Source organism: Typopeltis vanoorti, chromosome 10 (genome assembly GCF_054136105.1).
Source record: "Typopeltis vanoorti isolate ZY-2024b chromosome 10, IOZ_Tvanoo_1.0, whole genome shotgun sequence".
NCBI classification, from domain to species: domain Eukaryota; kingdom Metazoa; phylum Arthropoda; class Arachnida; order Uropygi; family Thelyphonidae; genus Typopeltis; species Typopeltis vanoorti.
The window spans coordinates 64368071-64395422 of record NC_143558.1 but is presented as its reverse complement, the minus strand read 5'-3'; the positions used below and the strand labels follow the sequence as shown (position 1 = coordinate 64395422).

At 36.3% G+C, this 27352-nt stretch overlaps 1 protein-coding gene across 1 annotated transcript in view; it reads left to right on the top strand.

The window, feature by feature from the left end:
• Rat1 (5'-3' exoribonuclease 2 Rat1) overlaps positions 1-27352 on the top strand; it is a 365027-nt gene that overhangs the window by 86254 nt on the left and 251421 nt on the right. The window contains exon 6 of the mRNA XM_090399598.1: positions 1927-2089. Within this exon, the coding sequence (XP_090255724.1) occupies positions 1927-2089 (163 nt within the window). The remainder of the gene's footprint in view (positions 1-1926; positions 2090-27352) is intronic.

Genomic DNA, 27352 nt, shown 5'->3' with positions numbered 1-27352 from the left:
CTCTGTCCTCTTCCACTCTTGACTCATCCCACTTCTGCTTTGCCTTCCTCTTAGCTGTCACTGCCACTTATACATTATTATTCCGCTACCAACCCTCCTTCTGCTCTCTAATCTTACCAGATGTCTCACCAAGCACCTCGATTGCACAGCTCAGGATTACTTTTGAATTATGTTTCCACCAATCTTGTACACTTTCCAGTCCATCCGAAATCCTCTCTATAACACCCTCTCCCTAAAACGATTCCTCACACTCTCTTCTTTTAAGTGAAACCACTTAATTGTCTTCATCCCATGGCTTTCAGAGGTTCTTATCTTCGATCTTATTTTAAAGTCTGCACACAGCAGTCGGTGTTGCTGTGCCACTTGATCTGTTGGAATTACTTTACAATTTGTCACAACCTTAAGATGTTTTCTTCTAGTCAAAATTTAGTCAATTTGTGAACTGTTGTTACCACTCCTAAATGTTATCAAATGTTCTTCCCTCTTGTAGAAAAACAAGTTCACAATTGCCAGATCAAACGCTACTGCAAAGTCCACAACCCTCTCTCCTTCCTGGTTCATCATTCCCACTCTGTGGCCACCATGCATCCTTTCACAGTCTCTATTCTGTCTCCCTATGTGTCCGTTCAAGTCTCCTCTGACAATCACCAACTTGTTTTCTTCCAGTTACCTCATTTCTTCATCTAACACGTTCCAGAACTCATCTTTCTCCTCTGCTGTACAGCCAACTTGCATGTATATACACATAATACGACCATCTGCTCTTCTCCAAGACCCAATTTCATTCGCATGATCCTGTCGTTCCTTCTACCCGCTTCCAGTACTTCACCCTTCATTCTGCCACACACCACAATTCCTACACCATTTCTTCCCTTGTTATTCACTCCAGAGTAGAACAATTTATATCCATATCCCAGTTCCTTTACCTTTTCCCCCTTCCACCTTGTCTCCTGCACACACAAAATGTTCAACTTCCTCTTCCTCATCATGTCTGCCACCTCTCTTCCCCTTCCAGTCATGCTTCCAACATTCAGTGTTCCCACTCGCAACATCCTCTCCACCTGCTGGGCTAGCTTCTTTAACCGCACCTGCCCTTGATGCGGTAGCCCTTGTCCACTTCTCGCAGCTGTAGGGTGATGTGGCTGCGTGTCGCTTAAGGGGTACGCCCTAGCCCTTATATCATTTTCTCTTTGACTCATATCATAGCTAGAACTGGCAGTGAAGTTTTACGACTGGATGCCCTTCCTGGCCTCAACCCTCGCCATTTATCCGGGCTTGGGACCGGCACCTATTGAGGCTAGCTTGCCTCCTTCGGTGGCTGCATGAGACAAAATGACTTAGCAAGATAGGAAAGATTCACCTCCTAGCCCTCAAATACTCTAATCAGGGGGAAGGAGAAAGAAGCAAAGAAAGAAGGGGAGGGACCAGTCTACAGAATAATATAACAGATGTATAATACATGAAGTAAGGCATGGTCCAGCATCTGGTACCTTGGGTTTGCCATGCCCGTACTCACTAAAGTGAGCCCTTGAGGTAAGGCAAAACAGAGTGTATTATTCAAAATCAGATCAGTATTTCACAAAAGTCAGTATAACTTTTAACACATTTGTCAGAATTTTACATAGGTACCACCATTCTGTAGAACTCTTTGAACACCCTCTTAAATGCATGTTTCAAGTGAAACTAGTGCATCTCTCATGAATTATTCAAAATGCCTGTTCATTTTAATATCTCTGCTGCTATTTAAAATTAGGTTTCATGAGTCAAATAAGTAGCATACACATTGGAACAGTACTTGTTTGTACTGCATATTTGCTGAATGTCAGTCATTAGTTTTTAGACATCCTTTTGCTTTGCTTGTATGTGTTCATCTAAAAATTAATTTTGACTTTTGCTCTCTGAAAATATTAACTTTATTTCTTATAGGGAACTCCCTTTATGGCTCGTTTAGCAAAATGTCTTCATTACTACATTCATGATAGACTAAATAATGATCCAGGATGGAAAAACATTGAAGTAATACTCTCTGATGCTAATGTTCCAGGTGAAGGAGAACACAAAATTATGGACTTCATAAGGCGACAGAGATGTAAGGTTCCTTGATTTTACTGTTGGTAATGTGCTGTGTAAAATTTTGAGATTTTTGCATTATTTTTTACTTAAGTTATTCCTTTATTATTTCATTCAAGTAATATCCTTATTCTGTCCTGCCGTACTACATCCATAGAGTGTCATCTCCTCTTAAGAAGGTCATTCACCATGAAGTTCCTAACTCAATGGTATACTATAGGATTATATGTAGTGAGATCCTCATATCTTGCACAGTGACTTAGCCACTATATAATTTAGTCTGTAAATTGTGTGTGTTCTCTGGCCGATTTGCATATTTTGCAGGATGAACAATCCAACTTTTCTGGGAGAAAAAATAACTCTGCGACCTCCATTTGAGACTGATTAACTTGATTTGAAGCCATGTTCCATTTATATAGATGAGCATATCTTCATGGGCTGTTCTAAAGAGCATTTCAGAATAGAATTTTCTGTCAAGTTCAAAGCTGTATGCCTTTTCAATGGCATCTGTAACAAGAAATTTACATACCCAGCATGATGACAAAAGGTCTTCACGTCTCTGCTGGGTGTTTACATTCCAAGAATTGTTTTTGCAGCTTTGGTTTCCTTAAGCTTATCATGCATAGGAAGTGGAGTAGGCTCTGAAGCATGTAATGTGGGTATATGCTTGTTGATTGTCTTGTATTTTTTATTAACTGCAACTTTTCAGCATAATTTAGGAGATTAAATAGTGGCCAAGTCATTTGGCATGCTCCTTAACATTTCATTGATGATCTCACCTGCTGAATATTAAACTGAATAACATGAGAATCAAAAATATTAACATTCCTGCACCTCACCCTAATGCATAGTATTCTGCCAAACAATGCACAAAGAATAACATTGTTGTTCATGGAAAAGTTATATTACTACTCGTTGGCTAGTTTGCTAGTGAGGTTAGCATAAATACCCATGTTACACATAAATAGGTCAGACTCAGCACGTATTAGGTTTTAAACACCATATGTGGGAGTGAGTATCTCATCAGTGGTGAAAGACCTTTGTCTGTGTAGCAATAGCAACGCCATCTGCAGACACACACACAGAGATAACTTCTAGTTGCAGAAATATCGTATAAGAATGCTGTGGGAATATCAAAGGTAGAAGGCTCAATCAATACTTACATTATTCTAAATTATGGTAATAAGAACCTGTGTATCAAATTTTGTTGCTTAGCTCTTACTGTTTGAATAAAATTTACAAAAGTTTGGTTGGAACTTCTGATATAGGAAGGCTTAGTCAGAGAATTTCCCTTCTTTTCATAAATTAAAGTTGCATAAAGATCAGATTAGACCCAGCACAACTATTGTAGAGCAAGACTATGGACATTTAATTCCAATACCTTAAAATCTGGTAAATTGTTAATCATTTACCAATTATTGTTAATTCACTAACATCAGCATTTCATTGAGTTCTATCTCCACCTGCATTCCAACAAACTTGTGGATATTATGTAACAGTAAGAGTATCACCAAATATAAGATCTGACAGTATTGGATTCCTCACAAATAAGACTAATTTGAAGGAAATTGTGGTGATTGGAAGTTAATAATGATGTAAACTTAATCATAAAGTACTATCATAGTATCTTATATCCCCTTGAAGGAATATGTCTGGAATTTGATCAATCGTGTTAAGAATCTTTTGTGTTATTTTGTCATATCAGTCTGATATTTAACCTTCATAATAATTTGAATTTCCTTTCAGTGGTGAACAGCTTGCTCAATCAGTGTTTGAAACCATATTTTAAGCCATTGCTTTTCAGCAGCCATTCACTGCAAACATCATTTGGCTTGCTCTCTCTACTCTAACCTTAAGGAGTGGTGACCTTCTTTCACATCTATTGTCATGGTAACAAATTTCTTCACAGTGGGTGTAATGGTTAGATTAAGTTTAAAATGCACCTGCAGCAGCAAATTTCCAGGTGTGGATTTTGATTAGCTGGAGTTTGCTGTAATGAATTTTTGCATTTCTTGTTATCAACATTGATTCAGAATCAGCATTCCTGATATGGAGATTTTTCTATAGTTTGTTAATAGCATATTTACTTTGTTATAATGTTTGTTGTGCATTTCTGCTGGTTACAGATGTTGCTAAATTGGGTTTATCATCACTATTGGTACTTAATAGGACTTTTTAAGATGGAAGCCTTAAATATTAGAGCTACTTATTTTTTATTGTTTTCAATATAATTTTTTCTTAAAGCATTTGTTTGCAATTGAAATTTTCCTTTAGTGGGTCTTCACATAAAGAATGCTACCAAAGGAAGGTAGTTATAAAAAAAAAAAAAAAAAAAAAAAATATTTTTTTTTTACAAATTCTCAAATTTTATGAAAATGTGCATGTGAGAAGGATATACTTGTCCTACAGTTTCTTTCTTTCTTTTTTCAGATTGCAAATCTTTGTTGATCTTGAAAGAAATTAAAAAAATATATATAGAAGGGAAAAAATCCACACTTATAGTAGATGATAGAAGCCAAAATGGCTTCTATCATCTACTATAAGTGTGGATCAAAAACCTATTGGTAATTCTGCCATTAAAATGGCAGAATTACCAATAGGTTTTTGATCCCTGGGATAGTAAATCTTTCCAGGGATCAAACTGTTGAGCCTAACCAAATTAGCTAGCTAGTCTCAGCTGGAGGTCAAAAAGTATTTTCTCTGGGAAATTTTAATTTTGCTTCCCTCAAAGAAACAAACTGGCCTTGTGTCTTTTAATTACCTTAACACTAACCAAACCTGCTATTTGGCCACATAATTTACAAATTTTTTTACTTGAAAGGTATAGGATATTGTATATCTATTTTTAAATACTAAATCCAAATATGAGCTTAAATTTTTTTTATAATCTGCAAGTTTGAGAATTACATAAATCAATACATATGAAGTGTTTATTATTAGAGAATGCATGTTAGCCTCAAACTTAAAAATTTCAAGGTCAAAAATCGATTTCTCTGTTTGCAGTCTGGTTTCTCTCTCTGATTAGTGTCCAGCAATTGTTTACCATATTTGACTTTATTTCTCTTAATGTTTTTCAATTGTGCAAACATTTCTAGAGCACTTATTTTCTCTATATTTATCACACATCACTTTCAGGTTGCTCATAAAAATTGTGTAAATAAATAGTGTATTTTATTTCCAGTGACCTTTTTTGCTGTCAGTCAATATTTTGATATATTTTTAGTAAAGTTTCACTGATACATGTGTCAGGAATAATCTTTTGATACCTCTAATTTTTTAGGAAATGACAACATAGACTAAATTATTACTTACTTATTGTCCTCTTCCATCAGGGAGAGGTTGAGTCTTTCATGTTTCTACAACAACCTCCAGGAGTCTCGGTTTCTTGCGTGGCTAGTGAGCTGTCTATATGTTTGTAATCCAGAGTTGACCTTTATTGTTGTTATCCATTTAGTTCTTGGTCTTCCTTTTTTTTCTTTTTTCTTTTATTCTTGCATACAGAGCAAGATTGGGTAGTCTTTTTGATGCCATTCTCTTGACATGTCCTTACCATTGAAGTTGTCTTCTTTTGTGTTATATAATTATTAATTATAAAAACTTTAATTAATAATTACCTATTCTTCTATCTTCAGGGATCACAAAACAGTGATATGTGTATGCAGGCACCACCAAGCAAATGAGGCTTAAAAAGACAAGGCAACTGAAGTCAGTCCTAAAAGGTGCCCTTAGCAGGCTAAATTGGGTTGTCTTGGCCATTGGGCTTGACAATCTTAGAATGTAAACTTCCCAAATTTGGGGCAGTCTCATGCAACTAAATTTGTTAAGGTTTGCAAAGTTTTTCAGAGCTGAGACTGATTCAAGGAATAATCTTTTGTACTTGTACTTGCTGTGGTGTAATAAAGTGGTCTTCTTCCAGCTTATTCTGTGGTGGGTGTCCAATGCATGGTCAGCAAGCCCTGAGTGTGTTGTATCGGTGAACTGGATGTAGTCTTTCTGTTTGAATATCTTGATATTGCCTGTCCTGTCTATATGGGCATAGTAGGACAGTTTGCAACTGCAAGGGACCTGGTATACTCCAGGTAGGTCTAGGGGGAAGTGGCTGGTCTTTGGTGGAGATAAGAGATGCCAATTTCTTATGTGGTTGTGTATAACGTTGTGAGGTCATATTTTCTTAGTATTTTTTTATTTTTATTTTTTATTTTTTTGATGTACCCCAGATATATGGAATGGCAATAGATTTAGAGTAATCTCTGCTATGAAGGGGGAGAGGGGTTTGTGGTTAACTGGTTTTAATATTTTTTCTGGATTGCAGCCTTTGGCTAAGAAGGTGTTAAGGATATTGTTAAGTTCAGTAGTTAGGGCATTGTTATCTGAACTGATTAATTTTGCCCTGTTATATAGGGTTTTTATAATCCCATATATTGTTGGGGGGGGGGTGATTACTGGTGAACGTATCTGCATGTGTTTGTGTGTGTGTGTGGGTTTTCTATAAACAGAAAGCCAGTGATCCATCAGACTTGGCATATAATCAGTGTCTAGGAAAGGGAAACTGTTGTTTTCCTTTTCCAAAGTAAACTGGATCCTGGGGGGTGATGATTGTTTAAGTGTGTTGAGAAATTGTGGAATGTATCCAGGCCAAATGGCAAACCGATCATTCACCTAGCATAGCCAGACAGTGGGTTTATGTGGGCAGAGTTTAAGGCTTTTTCTTCAAGGGTCTCCATAAAGAAGTTGGCCAGGAGTGGAGAACACATGGCTGTTCTGTTTATGTTTGTAGAATTTTCCATGGCATACGAAATAGCCTAAACTGAAATACGGCTGAGATATTGGGAGGAAATTTGGCTTGGATGAGGTTTAAGTTATCTTTGAGTGGGACATTGGTGAATAAGGAGGAGACATCAGAACTGACCATTATGTCAGTGTGTTGGAGTGAGAGGGTTTTCTATACTGGCTTCAGCCTGAAGCTTAAAAAATTTGCAAATTTAAAAAGGAACTCGGCTTCCAAACCTCTACTAGCTCTCAACACTGTAATAAACTTGTCATCCCTTATCCTGAAGCAATCAGCACACTTGCACATGGCCATAACTTTGCTATAGAACCTAAAAAGACCATGCAGGAGGTATAATGATACAGGTAGAACAAGGTATCTGTAGCCTTCCCAACCATATTACCAACAATATCAGACTGGATGTAGCCACTGTTCTTACCCAAGTCAAACCACCAAAAAAGCAACCTCTCAAAAGAAGAATTCAAAGCTCTGCAAGAAATGAAAAACAACAGAAAAATAGTAATTACTAAAGCAGATAAGGGAATGCCACTGTGGTTTTAAACCAATCAGATTATACAGGTAAGCTTGCCTCTTTACTTTTCATGCCTTTCACAAATAGTTTTCTGAAGGTAGTTGGACTATTAAAGCACGAGAAATAAGGACTACATACAAATCCATTGGCCACTTTTTTCCAATGAAGATACATATTATTATTATGATACGGGCTCCTCCACAGAATCCAAAGACTCATTGTGGGAGATCCAATCTATCATACCACTCCTTGAACCCATTAACAGACAAAACACTTTCAACTGACTCTGGTAACCCATTCCACTCATACACAACTCTCCAAGCAAAAAATCTAGTCCTCGCATCCCTACTAACCACACGTTTATTCAACTTCCAGGGATGACCCATTGTTCTGGTCCCTCTAGCCAAGTGCTGAACCATTTCCCCTGCATCCATCCTATAAAACCTTTTAAGCAACTTACATGTTTCTATTATATCTGCTTTTTTTCTCCTATCAACCAACTTCTTCAATCCACACGTTCTCAATCTTTTCTCATAGGGAACATTCCACCGTCTACTCACCTCTAAATCTTCTTCACTGCTTCCTCATTCCTAAGAAACCCAGGGGACCAGACTTGAGCACAGTGATCCAGATGCGGGCTTATGAAAGCCTTATATAGAAGAATAACAACTTCCTTATCTCTACTTGTTAATCTGTCCTTCGATACCCAAGTATTCTTATAGGGTACCTTAGCAGTATGTCCTCTGAACTTGAACTCTCTGTCTACCACCACCCCTGAATCTCTAGCTTCATCTATTTCCTGGAGTACAGTGCCATCAATGTGATACACAACTTGTAATGTATTTATCCCAAAATGCATAACTTTACATTTCTCAACATTAAACTGACACCCATTAACTTTTGCCCATACTGACAGCCTATTTAAATCATCCTACAAGCTCTCCACATTGTCTTAACTATTACTCTACCTAATTTTGCATCATCAGCAAACAACTGAATATTTCCTTTCAGGTTATTTCCTATATCATTTATGTACAAATTAAACAGCAATGGTCCCAGCACTGAACATTATACTAATAGTTACCTGTTTTTGCCTTGATTCTTCTCCTCCTCCATATTCCACTTTTTTGATATCTGTACAGCAGCCACCCTCTTATCCACTTAACTAGTGCAGTGTCCATCCTCATTTGTTCTAATTTGCATAACAGAGTTCCATGCAGTATTCTGTCAAATGCCTTTGCAAAATCATCGCGTAGCCATTTCCTTCATCCAACTCAGTTGTTACCTATTGTAAAAACTTAGCAAATTACTGACACATTACTGACCCTTCACAAAGCTGTGTTGACCGTCATACAGTATCTTATTTTTATCTGCCCATTCTTGAATTCTTTTTGACCATTTTTTCTAGTTTTTTTATTGCCATGCTTAAGATACCTATTGGTCTATAATTTGCTAATGCAGTCTTGAACCTCCATTATGCAAGGGAATTATTTTGCCCTCTTTCCACTCCCTTGGAACTCTACCAGAGCTGAAATGTAATTAAAGAGCCTAGTCAGAGGCATTGCTGGTTCCTTGCACATTTTCACAAAACCCAAGCTGATATTCCATCTAATCCCACAGCTGTATTTACATTGAGATTCTGCAACATCCTTAGAACCTACAATTCATCCACCTCTGGTCCTATGTTAGTGTCTGTCACATATGTTAAAGCAGTAACCTCACTAGGATGATATACCCTTGCAATGTAGTCACTCAGTGACTTGATTGTTTTATCTGCTTCAGTGAATGAGTGATGATCATTGAGTGAATGATCATCGCTCATTCACTCAATCTTCCACAGTCATTCTTCCTCTTACTTGCCACATAACGAAAGAACTCTTAGGAATTTCCTTGGACCTGCTTGGCTAGATTCTTTTCATAATCTGATTTTGCTTTCCTTGCCATGCTGGTCACCTTACTTGCCTGAGCTTTGAACTGTTCATGAGTTTACTAGTCACCTTTCCCTTTATATACAGCATTTTTTCTTCTGCAGCTCATGCTTAATGATATTACTCATCCATCTAACTCCTAGTTGATTAGCCCTTCTTACTTTAGGTATACAATTTAATATTGCATCCTCTAGATCAGTGCTTCCCAAACTGTGGGCCACGACCCCCTTGGGGACCGTGAGTTTTGTTGAGGGGGGGGGGGCATGAAATAATGTAAACAAATTTAAAATGTTTAAGACTAAGTGTGTGCTATGTAAGATGCTAAAAATGTAATATTTGCATTTGATTTTTGCAATATTTGCTGTGTATGTTTTGTATTGAATATAAATACAATAAATATTATAATAATATGTCTGTATTACGATTTTTTTTTCGATGGGGGCCATGAAATATTTTAATTTTTCCAAGGGGGCCTTTACATCCATAAGTTTGGGAAGCACTGCTCTAGATGACCTTTTATATCCCATGCAATACTAACATCCATACCCTGCAGTGTTTTATGGCATGGCACAGATTTAAGATTTAAAGTCACTGTGGTCACCTTGGTTTTGGATATCTCTTCTGATCCTGTGAGCAGGTCCAGTACTCTCCCACCCCTAGTCCCCTCCTTCACATTCTGCCTTAACTAATTATCTCTTAGTAGATGCATAATTTCTATATCCTTCCTGCCATGTGATCTTTCTTCCTTCCAGTCTATATCTCCATGGTTGAAGTCTCCCATAATAATCACGACCTGTACTCATTGTACTAATTTGGTGTCTTCCATATTATCTGTGGAACTCCCTGGCCTATAGAACAACCAACTGTATATTTTATCTTATTGGCCTTAATCTCACCCCAGATTGCTTCAAATGAACAACCACCCCACCTATCTCCTATTCATCTGCTATCATCGGCAGTACCGCCCCCCCCCCCCTTCTCCCATCCTATATTCTTTATCTTTCTGGAAAATACTATCCCTGTAACTACATGATCTGCTGTTAGCCAAATCTCATGCCTATAACTTTTGGCAAGGTTGCACTAACCAATGCCAAACACTCCTTGTTCCAGATACTTCTGGCATTAGCATATAGAAACTGCAGCGTCCCTTTACTTTCTGCATTGGCTATGCTATTCAATGTTTTTGCTTGAGAGACTAGATTCCTCACTTTTGTCATTCTCTCACACTCACTCGCTTCTTGTGCCTTCCCACAAACTTGCTTGCTTCCACCCTAATTGCTTAAGTTTCCCTGAATTTGCACTTCAGCATGTTTGGTAAACAAAACTCTCTAGACACCAAAACCATTTAGATGCAGTCCATCAGCATTGTACATATCTTTCTTTCCATCAAACACTGATCCATAAATCCTACGTCATTCCTTCTGCACAATCTACATATAGACTTATTGGCTATCAGTGCCCTCCTTCTTGGTTTGCATCTATCATAGTGTGGTAGGAGACTTACTTCACCTTCTTGCTCTTCAGTTTTGCCTCTTTTAACAACTCCTTTACATTCTTCCTTATAGAATACTTCTTGTCTCTCAAATCATTTGTACCAACCAAGACAATAATTTCTTACCTTTTTGCATCTGGATGGCATGGCTAATATCGTGAATTTTTGCACGAAAACACAATTTTGGTCACACTTTCGTTAGGTAGTACCCTGATCATTGACTCTCCGTACATAATTTTCTCCTTAACTTGTTTTTCTTGTTCGTTCAGTCTGTTTTCATTATTCCTTCGGATCATCTGCTTCTTTCTCTTTTCAGCCCTGCTAATCTCTTGTCACTTCTGCAATTTTTCAATTTTGTGCTTTGTCCTATGAAGGATAACATTCAAGCACACAATTTCTTTATTAATGTCTATTTCCACTATTGCATGTTAATATCATCATTTTCCATCCTACAAATGGTGCTGTTTACTCTACTAATATTTGATGCATTCTCATCTGTCCAGACACTCACATTTCAAACATTTGTACCAACAATACGCTACAGTTATACATAGTAACAACAATGCTGCATTCTCATCACTAACAGACACTCACATTTGAAACACTTAATACACTCTCTCTCTCTCCCCAGTTTCAGTTTCCCTCTACATATCCTTTAATTTTCTCGACAAATACATTTCCCATGCACTGCACTGAATAAAATTCCAAAAATTCAAATTGCCCAACAATGTAACTTTTGCCACCATTGTTCATCCATGCATTGATGCCAACAATATTGTATTTAAACAAACAAACAAAAAAGATTTACTTACAAACTAACTAGCTCAGTCAATCACACACCCATTTAAAACAAACAATAAGTATATTTCAAAGATATCCTTGAAGTATGGAGTAATTACTTCGAAAAATTGCTAAATGAAACAAGCAGTGATAGCACAGTGGTAAAAAAACACTCAACAGGCATATAGTCAGGAATACATATCGATACTTGAAGTAGAAAAAACCATCAAAGGCTTAAAATGTGGAAAGGCAGCAGGAGTAGATGATATTCGATCAGAAATGCTGAAGTATGGTGGTATAAAAGTCTTACAGTGGCTGCACTGCATAGTTCAGAATGCTTGGACAGAGGGACGAATTCCCGATGATTGGAGTAGGGCTCTCATAGTACCCATATATAAAAAGGGAAATAAAACTGAATGTGAGAATTACAGAGGTATTTCCTACTGAGTGTTCCTGGTAAGATATATGTAAGTATACAGTCATACCCCGACTTACACGAATCTGGAGTTATGCGGTTTCTTATATGGACCTATTCCTATCCCACTTCACGCCTCACCACTAGTCGTATCTTTCTGGCACCGGCTGCATTCGGTAGTGTCGCACATGCTGTGAACAAGACTGACGTGTTTCGCGCAATCTCCATTTATACATGATTTTTATCGTCTACAAACCTTGCGATTATTTAATGTTATGTTCTTGATAAAAATTTTATCACATAAAAAATAATGTTGTCCAAAAGAAGCAAGTCCGATTCTTCTACAGTTAGCAAGAAAAGAAAAACATTGACTTTGGAAGCAAAACTCAACATCATTGAGGATTTTGAAGGCAGAATGAAAATTTGTGAGCTAGCAAAGAAGTTCGATCTACAGGAAACAACAGTAAGAACAATCATAAAAGAAATGTTTACAGATTTTGGAGGACAGATTCTAACGAGGAATGAATTGTAGCCACAAGGCAAGGAATAAAAATATCATTAGCTTGCTATGAAGAAATTTTGCATGACAAGAAAATGACATTATGCCGTCAGATGAATCTATTAGATTTTATGAAACCATTGACATTGAAATAACTTTCTTTTTTTTTTATGTGCGAAAAACTACAATTATAATTATATTTCTTAAAAAATATAGGTATTTTTGTAAACCTTTGGTCCCAATTGTATGTTTGTATATATAAATTACATGCAAAATTATACCCCAAGTTACGCGAATTTGACTTACGTGCTTTTTGTTGGTCCCACTTACCGCGTGACTTCGGGGTATGACTGTACTTGAGAAACAATTAAGAATTCTAGAAGAAAAGCTTGGTGAGGAACAAGCTGGATTCAGGCCAAATAGAGGCTGATCTCTATTTGGCCTGGATCAGGATCAGATCTTCACTTTACGACAAATAGTGGAGAAATCATGGGAATATAACAAAGATCTCTATTTGAGTTTAGTAGATCTGGAAAAGGCATATGATAAGGTGCCAAGAGAGAAGCTATTCAATACGCTACAGTTATATGGTGGCAATGAGGCATTATATCAAGCAATATTTAGTCTTTATTTGAGTTGCAAGTCAGCAGTTAGAATTGAAGGAAATACAGGAAGATGGTTTAATGTTAAATCTGGTGTGAGACAAGGATGTACATTATCCCCTCTGTTATTCATTATCTATATGGATCACATTATGAAGGAAAGTGGTATTAAATGTGATATCAAAATTGGAGATGTTAATGTCAGCTCTTTGTTTTATGCAGATGATGTTATACTTATCAATAAATCTGCTAAGAGTCTGCAAGATTCCTTGACTAAATTGAATAACTGTTGTAATAGATATGGTATGAAGGTCAGCAATAAAAAGACAATGAAAATAGGCAGAATCTTTGAAAATGTCAATTGCATTGTGAACGGAGAACCCGTGGAACAAGTAAAACATTTCAGCTACTTAGGCAAGTTTTTTAGTGAAGATGGTAAGTTAAATATGGAAATAGACAACAGAATCAGCAAAGCTGGTGTGTTGGGAAGTCAATTGAATAAATTCATATGGAATAAAAGAGAAATTAGTCGGAACACTAAATTAGCTGTATACAAGACAGTTTTCAAACCAGTTTTAACTTATGGATCTGAGAGCTGGGTCAGAAGTAAAACACTTGACCAAAGACTAGAGACCACAGATATGAGAGTCCTGAGAAAGATTATAGGCGTGAACAGATGGTATCAATGGCAATATCATATTAAAAACGAGGATATTAGGAAAGAACTTGACATTGTCAGCATCCAGGAATGTGTTAGCAGAGCTAATCTCAGGTGGTATGGTCACGTAAACAGAATGGGTTAGGAAAGATTAGCAAAACAAGTGTTCTCTGCCAGGTTGGCAGCAAAACGACCCAGAGGAAGACCGAGATATAGGTGGATTGATACAGTACAAAGTGCCTTAGATGACAGAAATATAAGATCTGATAACATTGGAGTCTTGACAAGTAACAGACTGATCTGGAGGAAAATTGTAGATAGGAAGTTAGTAACGATGTAAATTTTTCATGTAGTACTATCATATCCCATACATCCCTTTGAGGGTACATGGCAGGAATTCGATGAAGATGAAGAATAAGTTAACCTAATATTCTCAAATAAAATAAGAAAAAGTTACTTATCCTTCAGGAGTGATAATTCCATGCTAGACACACAATACACTCCCTGGTGTCCCATATAAAGGAAGAAATTCTAAGATTCTTATAATATAGATTATATGTGAGTGGTTACTCATATATAATCTCTCTTATCTACATTGAACATGCCAAGTTGACTGACAGATGGCATAGAATAGACACCAACAAACAAGTTTTCTAGTGCAGAATGACATATCAATTATTATCACCACTATATTTGGCCATATAATAATATATAAATGTTTATTTGATCTGTGGTGCAGTCAAGTAGGATTTTTTTCTCATGGATACATGGGTATTTAATTCTGCAACTCAGAAAAATTGATGAAATTCGGTCAGTCAGATCAGATAGTTTAGGGTCACAAGATGGTAGCAGTTGCTTGCTACTCTTGCCCTGAAATGTTCAAAATCATCAGCAGACATGGTTCAACTTAACTTTGGCAATGACTTAACCATTGTTAAAGACTAAGAGTGGAGACTGGCTAGCTACCTACTAATTTTAAAAATTAGGGCTAAAAGAGTTCTGCTTACTTCTTTTGGGGAAAAAAAGCATTAGATTATGTTTTATTTTATATAAATTTAAATAATATATATATATATATATATATATATATTTTTTTTTTTTTTTTGGTGTCAATTATGTATTGCATTTTTTGCCTGTAATTCTCAGTTTTTTGTAACTTCAATTTTTTATTAGTGTATTCTACCTTTAGTGGGGATACCTGAAGAAGGCTGTAAAAGGCTGAAACTAGTTGTATCATTATCATTAAAATTTAATATTTTCTCGCGGTTTAAAATCATTTAAAATTTATTTTCTAAAATGTACGTTACAACCGAGTAGAAGATCAAGAATACACACACACACACACACACACATATATATATGTGTGTGTGTGTGTGTAAATTTTTTATACCAATAAAAGGTTGGAACCTTTTTAGTATTTTCGTTATATTTACTATAGAGATTAACTATTTCTTCACAGTTCCTGGGTAATTTATGCCACTTCATGTAAAACACTTTCTTAATGAGCATAACTGATAAGCTCATAAGTACAACTGTTTTTGGGTGTTTCAGAAGTTAAAATTACATTTTTTTTATATTTTATGGTACTTATGAGATGACATCAGTAAATCTACAAATTGTTATAAATTACTTTTACCAGGACCATATTTACTTTTTTTAAGCCTTTTCACTGAAGGCTTTAGAGAATGGTAATTTCATCGTAAGATTGTTGAAGTATACAAATCGATTGAAACTATTTTTATTTGACTGACACGGTATATTTATATCTCATTGCCTTAGTTGCTACAGCAATACCATGTATCAAGGAACATCACTGTTAAATTACTTTTCAGTCACAGCTTGTAATCTTTCATTTTCATTATTTGTTATCATAGAATGTTTGTGTTAGGCTAACATAATTAATTTTTTCTCTCTTTGTTTATGTTAATCCAACCAACAGTAACAGAGTAATAGTCAAGGCAGGCAAAGGAAATACAACAGTGGTTATGAATTCAGAATACACAAGAAACATGAACATCCTATTAGAAGATTCCAATACCCATTCATCCTTAGACAGGGATCCCACATGGCGCACACATAATAAAACCATTGACTTGATCAAAAAATTACCTAATTGGCCAGAAGAATTAAAAAAATCTTTATCATCAAAGCATGCAATAGTCCCAAGAATTTATGGATCTCTAAAAATACACAAAAAAGGATTTTCTGTTACAGCCAATTGTAGATGTGAGAGATTCTCTGACCTCAAACTTTGCAAAATATCTGTCAAAACTGATATCACCACACATACCAAAAACAGAATCAGAATTTACATGTAGAAAATAGTTTACATTTTATTGGAAAAGTAAAGGATATAAATATAGAACCTTCAGACACTTAGCAAGTTTGGATGTAGTCAGTCTCTTCACCAATCACCAATGTACCCAGAAATTACACACTGGATCTGCTTGTAAATCTTTTCCCCACCAGCCGCTGTAGGACTATTCAAACACGGCATGGAAAACGCTTTTTTCATATTTCAAGACAAATATCTCAAACAAAATGAAAGACTTGTCATGCCCTCCCCACTTCTCCAACCTGTTTATAGAAAACTTCAAAACTAATGCGTTAAAAAACTATCAGAAGAAACCAAAAATTTGGGTACATTACATCGATGATAGTTTCGTCATTTTATTTGGGAATAGTGGATGAGCTGATTGCTTTAAAAGATTATCTGAACAACTTGCATCTTAATATAAAATTCACTCTTCAACCTAGAACAACAACACAAATTACCGTTCCTTGATAAGTAAACGATAAGGGGAAAAAAAAAAGTTATCCTTTTCCATATACAAAAAAACCTACTATAACGGGAAAATTTTTAAATGTCACTTCACACCACCTTCATTGCAAAAGATAGGCATTATTAAAACTTTACGAGACAGGGCATACAATATATCAAGCATATCAATTAAAATGAATGAAGAACTGCACTACCTCAGACAGAACGTTGTGCTTAATGGTTCCCAAGATGATCAAAAAAATTCTTAATATATCTCCTGCAACTCCCTTACTTAAAGATTTCAAGAATGCAATCACGTTGCCTTACATCAAGAATGTTGCAGACAAAGTGGCTGTGTTGCTCCACGAGTACAACGTAAAAGTAGCTTTTTTACCTTTACAAAAAATATCAAGATTCCTGTATCCACCTAAACCTCCACATCGCCCCCATAAAAAACCAGATGTCTATGAGATTCATTGCTCATGTGGCATTTGTTATGTAGGCCAGACAGGAAGGTCAGGAGAGATCTGCATATCTGAACACATAAAAGACTTCGAAAAAAGAAGATCAGGCCTGGCATTCCACACAACTACTACTGGCCATCAAGAACTTTGGCAACAAAACAAAAATATCATATATTGATCGTAACTGTTTTACATGAAAATTTAAAAACCCTCACAAATGCTTAAGATCCCTATACAATGCAATAAAAATCAAGGCTTAATTTAGCATCAAGTATGATCTGCTTTCATCAAAAATTTAACTGCCATGGACCTAGGATATAACGTGTGATGCCACACAATGTGATAACAACTAGCAATGTTATAACACATATACGGTAATGAATTTGCCTTTTGTATTCTGGTTTATCAATTATGTTACAGTTGTGAAGTTATCAAAAGCATCTAATGTGTGTAATTAATTGTTAATAGGCTTTTGTTGTTTAAAACTTATGTGCCACTATCCCTGATAATGTAAGTCGTATGACTTGCAAAACATGTCAGTTTTTAATTGCTTATTCTTATTAAACTTTAATTTCATAATAATGTGGTCTCGATACCAAAAACTTACCACATAAACACTGTCTTGTTTATATTACTATGAGAGTAATAGTTTGACAACAGATCAGGCAGAAGAAGCAAATGCTCTATTACCAGTATTTCTCCTCCAGTAACTGAAGCATTCACAAAGAGCAAATACAAAGGCATATGGTATAGAAATTCAAGCTAGTGTCTTAAAGGCCTGGATACAGCAAGGATGGCCAGCGGCCAGTTTTCTGGCTGTTTTTGGCAAACGATGATAATCTCCTAATCTTAGATAGTTATTTTTGCAAGGCATGTAATGATTCCTGGATACTCTTTTTCCTCCTTTTTTTGAAGTAGTGGTTTTGTAGGATTAAAGCACATGGTCTGCCAGCCTGTTTTTCCTTAGTGATTCATTAATGTACTTAATGTATAGTTTTTTTTATTCATTTAGTTGTATGCTTGCTTGAGTATCCATAATTGATGAGTTTTCCAGCAGCAGCATATCCTGTACATTGTTGGTACTGATATGGATGTTATCCCTTACTAATAAAACATTTGAAGATATACCGTATATTATCGCATAATAATGTGAACTAGAAATTTTGTTTGAAAACTAGCCCTAAAATGCCATGTCCATGTATAATGCGATCTGTTAATCTTGTTCCATAACATTATAAATAATACAATACGAATTATTAATAAAAGAAATATTTATTTTAAAACAAAATGTCAAAACAATACGAATTAACGAAAGAAATATTTATTTTAAAACAAAATGTCAAAATCCTTTAAATTCTTCATCTTTTGAGGCATTAAACATTTCATTTATAAATTCATCTGTAGGGATTGCGTCATCAGTGTAGCAGTTGTTGTCTTCATGCTCTCTATTTTGTTGTGCGTCATCCTTGCTTTCGTATATGACGTGATCTTCAGATCCATCCATTGAATTACTTATTCCACATTTAAGAAATGAGCGTTGAATCATTTCAGATGGTATCGAATCCTATGCTTCTTTAACCCAGCTGGTGACTAGGGTGATCTCAGGCTTCTGAAAATTCCTACCCTTTGTCATCTTCACCAAACCAGATGACATCCATTCTCTCCATTTTTCACGTAAGTGATCTTTAAACGGCTTATTCAAGCTGCTGCAAAACGGAAGTTAGACCACCTGGTATGACTGCTAGGTCTGTACGTAGATCATGTGCTTTCTCTTTGCTTGTCTCCGTTAAATGCGCCCGGAACATATCCCAGACTAGCATGCTTTGTTGATGTAACAAGCTACCTGGATGTATGTTCCATACTTGATCCAGCCACAATTGTACACCTTCTTCATCCATCCAACCTTTCTGATTGGCGCGAACAATTACACCTGGTGGAAATTTCATATGCTTTGGAATTTTCTTCCTTTTAAATATCACTGTCGGCTTTGATTTGGTTCCATCTGCCATGCATGCATGCTAGAACAACAGTAAAATGTGTTTTTTCATGTCCCATTGTTTTTATGTAGACACCCTTTTCACCAACTGAGTTTACTGTTCGATTCCCAGGCATATCAAAGTACATGGGCATCTCATCCACATTGTCAATTTGAGAAAGTTCATATCCATGACACTTCCGTAATTTTATGATAAATTTATGGAAGGACTGCACTTTTTCTTCAAGCTGCTTTGGTAACTTCTGCGCACTTTTTGTTCAGTGTTGTAATGTTAATGTTTTGCGTTCCATAAATCTGTTGTACCACCCAGGCGAAACAAGAAAAGATGAAATACCTGGTGTGTCCTTGAATTTATCATTCTTGAGTTGTAGAGCTCGAAAACGAATTGCATTTCTTGTTTCTATAATGCCATCTTGTCGCTGCATCAAAATCCATTCATTTAGCTCTTCTTCGAGTTCTGGAAAGGATGCTACATCTCCACGACGGGCTCGTTTCATTTTGGGGATTTTTTCAAGACTGTCTTTTTGCTTACACCAAAGTCTAATATTACTCTCTGCTACACCAAATTCTTTCATAGCAACACTGTTATTATGTTCTTCTGCAAACTGCATGACACGCAATTAAAATCCTGCTTCAAAAGATGAACATTTAAGTTTCTGTTAGCTCATTTTCAGGCTAGGTTTGTTTAACGAATAATATTTAAAATGAACTGTGGTTAAACCGATATGCCTAACTGTGCTCTATCATTCGGCAACCGAGCGTGCATCGTATCTGCACATAAAGCCAGTAATGTAAGTAGCTTTATGCGCAGATACGATGCGCACTCGGTTGCCGAATGCGAGTGGGTTAAGTAGATTTGGTTGCATAGGCATTAGGTAGTATATATTGTGTGTGCAAGTCTAATAAGATGTTATATTTTTTAGGATCCGCATATAATACGAACCCCTAACTTTAAGTAGTATTTTTTATCATAAATTTTTCGCATTATATGCGATAATATATGGTAATTCTTTTTTGGAGTATGATATCCGAGCGACTCGTGGTGTGTAGTGTTTGTTGAGAGCTCCTGATAAGATAAGTGTTATTTTAAGTTATCATTGACAATTTTGCTTGAATATTACGTAGTTTTGTTTGCTTTTCGTATCTTAGTGTCTATTTGTGTGTTTTTGGTGTTGTTTCAATTATTAATTTGATAAGATACGATAGAAGCGTGCACATGGCTCCAGTAAGAAGGAAAATGGCGGCTAGTAATAATGGTTTGTCATCTTTGTTCAATAACGGTAACATGAAGGAGATTATTCAGTGTACTATGTGCGAAATGTATGTGCGGAAAGCAGTTGGAGTATGGTTAGATGATGATAGTGGAGTGAATGTGTGCAGAAAATGAGGAAGTAAAGTGTGTTTCAGGTCGTGAGTGTGATATTTTTGTCAAATTTCAGAATGTAGAAAATAGCGATATGATAAGAAATTGCGAGGTTTTACCAGACAGCAATGAGGGCGGCATAGAAAATGAGAATGAAGGTATTAATACAGAGCAAATTAATGGTTTAACAGATAATAAAAAATATGAGATAGATGCAATGAGTGAGATCGCATGGTTGAGCGGAGCGATACATAGGGCAAAGTGGCAGCTGGAGTGTATGCACAAATGTCTACCGAGTGTACCAGCCAATAAAAAAAAGTATGATAGGAAAAATAAGAGTATGATTGTGAACGTAAACAAAATGAAGGAGCGAGTGCTGTATGGAGATTCGTTAGTACGAGGTGGGATAGTAGAGAATTTGACAAAATCGTACCAACCTGGTGCGACCATTAAGGACGTGAGTGAGTCTATTAGGGAGCAAAAGCAAAGGCTGAAAGAAATGATAGTGGTGGCAGGTATGAATGATTTGAAAGGAGATAAAATGGAAATGATAGAGGACCTGAAGGAATTGTTTGAGGTAGCAAAAGAGAAGAGTGAGAGAGTTAGGATGATTAGTCTTTTTCCGTGGTATGACAGTGAAGAGTTTAGAAGGAGGGCCATAATTGCAAATGACTTTATGTGTGGGTTATGCAGGATGAGTGGTGGGGAATTTGTGGACATGTGGAGTGAGTTCGATGGGCGAAAGGATCTATATAAGATGGTTGGTTTGCATTTGAATGGATTCGGTGTAAGGAGACTTGAAAAAGTGTTGTTGAATGAAGTGGATGTGCAGAATCAGGGAAACTAGATTTATTAAGGGGGGGGGAGTAGATATGCAGACCTTAGAGAGGCAGTTGAGTGTATGAATGAGTATAATATGCCCGAGCGAATAAGGACAACAAATCAGAATGGGATAGTTAGTATAAGGCATCAAGGTAAGGGTGAGGCTAACGGGGGTCTGCAATTCATGTATACTAATACTAGGAGTATTAGGTACAAGAAGGAAGAATTTTTGGCCTTGGTTGGCACTTCCAGACCACAGGTTATTGGCATTAGTGAAACATGACTGACTGAAGATAATACAGCTAGTGGGATTGAATGTGAGGGGTATAGTGTGTTCAGGAATGACAGGGAGAATAAAATGGGGGGGAGAGTATTATTGATGATAGCTGATGAGCTGCAGCCAAGGAGAATAGAAGTTGAATTGCAGGATAAAGAAAAAAGCACATTTGAGGCCATTTGGTGTGAGATTGAGGCTAGCAGAACAAAATATACAATTGGGTGCTGCTATAGACCAGGTGATGGAAAAGATGATGGAGATAGTATGCATAAGCAAATAGAAGAAATGAGCGGAAGGAGGGTAATTATTTTGGAAGATTTCAAATATGGTAGCATTGATTGAAGGAAGGAGAGGACACATGGGAGGAAGGAATTGGATTTTATGCGGTTATTAAGGGATAACTATCTGCGACAGCATGTAATGGAAAATACTAGCGGTCAGAGAGTGCTTGACCTAGTAATTGCATCTGAGGATTTGACAGTAACGAATATGCCCATATTGCCACCAGTTGGTGAGAGTGATCATAGGATCTTGACTTGGGAGGTGGCTAAAGGTGTGGAATTTACAATTAAGACAGGGTACATGTGGAATTATCAGGCTGGTAAGTATGACAAGCTTAGGAGTTTGATTGGTTCAGTACCATGCGATGTAAAACTGCAAGGGCTGGATGTTGATAGTGCATGGGAGACGGTTAAGAAATGTTTGCAGGAGGCAATAGCTGACTGTATACTTAGAGTCCGAATAATAAATCAAGTAGGGATTAAATGGATGAATAACACCATTAAGCTTGAGCTGCAAAAAAAGAAACAACTGTGGAGGGAATTTAAGGAGAAAGGTGACCTACAGGCACATGAACAGTATAAAGCACAGGCCAGAAAGGTAACAAGTGTGATAAGAAAGGCAAAAGCGGATTATGAAAGAACATTAGCCATGCAGGCTAAAGAGAATCCCAAACAGTTTTTTCGATAGGTTGCAAGTAAAAGAAAAAATGTATACGGCAGATTGATTTTAAAGAATTCCGACGGTAGGGAGGTAACTGAATCAGTTGATATAGTAGAATTACTGAGTGAGCACTTTGCAAGAGTATATCATCCAGGTGGTGACATTGCAGAAATGGAAGAACAAACAGCTTATATGGGAATTGTGGTGAATGAAGTGGAGGTGAATAGTCTATTACAAAATCTCAAGGTCAATTCATCTGCAGGATTGGATGGTATACCAGCTCATGTCGTACGAGAAGTGGCTAAAGAATTGTCAGTCCTTTGACCATTTTGTTTAATTTGAGTCTTGGGTCTGGGTTAATCCCAAGGGGGTGGAAAGAGGGGAAAATAGTTCCACTGCATAAAGGAGGTTCCAAGACTGCTGTTGAAAATTACCGGCTGATCAGCATATCACGAATTGTTGTCAGAGTCTTGGAGAAAATAGTCAAGAGGAAAATACAAGATTGGATAGATGAAAATGGGATACTGTATGGGGGACAGCATAGTTTTGTGAATGGTAGATCATGCCTCAGTAACTTGCTCACATTCTATAACACAGTGACGGCTGAACTGGATAAGGGTAACTGGTTTAGAGTGATCCTACAGGACCTTGCTAAAGCCTTTGATAGGATACCACATGGAATTCTAATCAGTAAACTGCAGCATATGAGAATGGATATAGGGTTGGTGAAGTGGATAGGAGAATGGTTGATGGAGAGGTATCAGAGAATGGTTTATTCAGGAGTAGTCCAAAAGACGGCCTGTGATTAGTGGTGTGCCACAGGGTTCTGTTCTTGGACCACTACTGTTTATTTTGTTCATGAACTATATAGGAAAGGATCTGAGAGGAACTCTGCATCTGTTTGCGGATGATGCAAAGTTAGGTAGAGCAATAGTGAATGTTCAGGATGTCAAAATTTTGCAGGATGAGTTAGATAGTTTGGAGGACTTGGCTAAGGAGAGTGGATGTCAATTTAATGTGGAAAAATGTAAGGTTTTGCATTTTGGGGTGAAAAGATTAGCAGCAGTTTACTACATTGGTGGAACTGTACTCCAGGAGATTGACGAGGCCAGGGGTATGGTAGTGTTGGTGGATAGGGAGTTGAAGTTTAGGGGACACATCGCAAAAGTGGCAAAATCAGCTCATCAAATCACTTGGTTGCTGAAAAACACTTTAACGAGCAGAAACAAATAGGTTATTGCTGTATCGAGCCTTGATAAGACTCCATCTAGGCTACTCTGCCCAGATATGGGGGGCCAGGGTTACTTCTCGATGAAGAGGAGGTGGAGAAGATCCAGAGACGAGTGACCAAGATAATAGCAGGACTATGGAATGAACCTTATGAGAACAGGTTGAAGATTTGTGGGCTGCAGAAATTGGTTGATAGGCAGAAAAGGGGTGATATGATTGAGACATTCAAATTACTGAAGGGTTTCTATAAGATTAATTCAGAAGATATTTTTGAGAATAGGACTGGTAGTGGAAGGACTAGGGGCTATCCATGGAAGCTTGGTAAGGGTGTTAAAGCTAGGTTTTTACTTGGAGAGTAGTAAATAAGTGGAATAAGCTGTCAGAGTCTGTTGTGGATGCCATGACTGTAAATGAGTTCAAGGTGAAGTATGATAGATACTGTGTGAATGTTGAATAGTTGTTCTTGACATGATGTTGGGCTTCCCTCGATGAGTCTAAGGACTCCTTGGAGCTGCCCGTAATAATAATATCATCAGAGCAAATGATACTAGTTCTCTATGCTTGTGTTTTTATTAACACACAATTAAATTTTTATTCAGGATGGTGATGAATTAATGTTTAGATATTTCTTAAATGTGTGTGAGGCTTCTGTAGATAGCATATGAAATATCCATCCAGGAATTTGCTTAACTTGAAGTACCTAGAAAAGTAAGCAGTGATTGTTTTCAGTTTCTGTTGTAAATTTTCTTCTAGGGTGTAAGGTGCCTTAAAAATGTATTTGAGCTGTCTTAGCTGTGTTTGCCAAATAATGAACATGTCAACATAATGCAGCTTGAGGATTCTACAAGAACAAAACTTAATCATTTTTTTCCCATTATCCCATAAATTAGTTAGCAAGAAGGATTGTAGCAGAACTGAAAGCAAGAGAGAGATAAAAGCAAAAAAAAAAAAACTGTTTTAATTGGAATTTTTTTCCTGTTAAGACTGTTTTCTTTTAGTTTGATGTTAATAAATAGTGATATAACATTAACACTCACTGATAGATTGGAATTCTAGTTTTAGGTTCTCAGTTAAGTTTCCAATGGATTTATTTTAATGTGTGATGTTAAAAAATGGATTTGATTTTTAACAAGCATGTCCTATGTGTTGTCATTGTGTGTGTGTGTGCTTGCACATTAAATATTTGACTGCATTGTATGCAAGTTGTCATATTATTGGCTAGAGTGGTACAACAATCCATGTATATGGAAAGTATGTAGTTGGTATTATAGTTTTGTTATTTCAGGCTATCAAGTTACTACTTTTTAAAATAATTTTGAGAAATAGTTGTATTTTTGTTTCAATCTATATGTATAGTCTACAGAGTCATTCTTTGTTTATTTATTTTGTTATTTTAATTAATTTTATCTTTTTATTACGTTTTCATTAATATAATAGTATTTCCCTTATTCCACTCTGACTCTTTTAATATTTTAACTGTTACTTAAATAGTTAGTTTTTTGGGAATGTTAATACGTAATGTTCTTTTTACAATTCTGGTATGCTTTGCTGTTTCGTAAAATATAGGCCACATACAGACTGGTGAAGTTGTAGTCATAGATAACTTGTCTATGATTTCAGTCCTATCATTTGTTGTAAAGCAGTTTTCTATTTTAAACATCATTTTGTCAAAGTTATCAAAAACTTGTAGTCTGCAGTTCTGTGTTAAGGATGGAAGAGATCTTTTTTTTTTTTTTTTGTAATTTTTCAAGATTTTTGTTTATCAAGTTCTATGTGGCTGTTCTATGTTCTCTGCCTTAATAAACATTCTTCACATTCTAGATGGGATTTAAATCAGGTCTTTCCAACAGAGGACATCATCAATAACAACTGATTTACAGAGGAACACATGCATTACATACCTTTGGTATAAGAATGTCCCAGGTTTTTGGCATGGATAAGTCATCATTGCAGTTTAAATTAGAATTGTAACAAGTCTTGGGAGCTTAACATGAGTAAATGTTCTTGTTTAAAGCAGCTTCTGTTGTGAGTTTTTTCAATGGATCCTATATTTTGCATCAATGCCATGCTAAGCTAGCACTGGACTCTTACTGAGAATTTCTATAATAGATGTATTTTGGTATTCACTAATCCTTTTCTGCACAGAATGGCTGGTTGCCTACAATACAAAAGATGACATCATTCAAGACATGTACATGCAGAAGTGAGAGCCTACCCTTGGTGACAGGCAGAAAACTAGAAAGTTTCTTGCCCATTTGTTTCAGGATACACACACACAAGGCATAACAACTTTCTCACAATCCTTGTGAACCTCTCAGAAATGCCCATCATGCATGGAATAGGAACTCTTTGTAATTGACTTATAAGAATCAATATATATGAAGTGTTGGACATGAAGAGGACAGTATTTCAGATGTGGTCATATAATAGTCTTAGAAAGAAGGATAATAACTTCCTTATCTCTGCTCATCTATCTGCATGTTTCTTAACATTCAAATGAATGAAGCTGTTTTGCCTACTTTTCTTCGATGTTTTCTGAACTTCAACTTTTTGTCCCTCCCATGTAGTCTAGTCTCATAATATAATACACATCTTTTTTTTTTCTCTCTCCCAAAGTGCATAACTTTTATACTTTGATATATTGAAGTAGCAATCATTATCCTTTGTTCACACTGCTAGTTATTTAGATGATCCTGAAGGATTTCTCTGTCACATAATTAACATATTGTCCTTTCCAGCTTAGCATCATTGGCTTACAAATGGCTATTTACTCTCAGATCATTACCAGTATTATTAAATGTTACAAATGAAACAGCAGTTCCATTTGTACTGAGTTCTGTAGAACACCACTGTTACCTTCATCACATACTGCTTTTTGATGTCTGTCCATCAGTCACTACCCTCTTATCTGTGTCACTAGCTTCATATCATCCCATTTGCTGAAATTTGCATAATAATTCTTTGTGATATCTGTGAAATGCCCTAGATAAGTACTAAGATAATCTTTCCTTCAAAATTTCACTATATCAATCATATTCCTTTCCACCCATTCCTTAACCAGTTTTTCTGATATCTTAAACACCACTCCTGACATTAATTAGTCTATAATTTGCTATCTCTATCCTATTTTATATTAGGAACTATTTTCCCTTGAGACTCTGTCAGTGCTGAGACCTGAACAACTTGGTTAAGAAACACTGCCATTTTTCTTTGCACTTTCTTTTAACACATTGCCAAATATTCCATGGCTGTATTTGTATTGAGATTATTTAAAATCCTCAATGCCTCTAGTTTGTATCTCTAGCCTGATCATACTACTCCCATGGATCTCCTGCCTGATTTATTCTCTTGAACCTGGTTATGCAGTCTGATACTGCTTGCTTAAATGTCTGTTGACCATTTCCCATCCCTTGCAGTTTCTTCCCTTGTTATAGTATTGCACAAGCTGCTTCCTGAGTCTGTCAAAAACCATTGACTTTATAGTTCCACATATACCTTAACTAAAAATTTCACATGCTTCTCTACCTCTCAGTTGTAATTTTATTGTAATTGTAATAATAAATTCTATCTAGATCAACACTGGAAACAAAATAGTTATTTTGTTTATAGACAAATTATCTGATGCTGTCACCAGATCTGGCATTGAGAGACTCTGGGTCACTTCTATCATGTGCCATTTTAGCAATTATCTGTCATTAGTAGCATACATTTCATATGCTCTTTTCCTCCTTCCATTTCGTGTTTTTGTAGCTG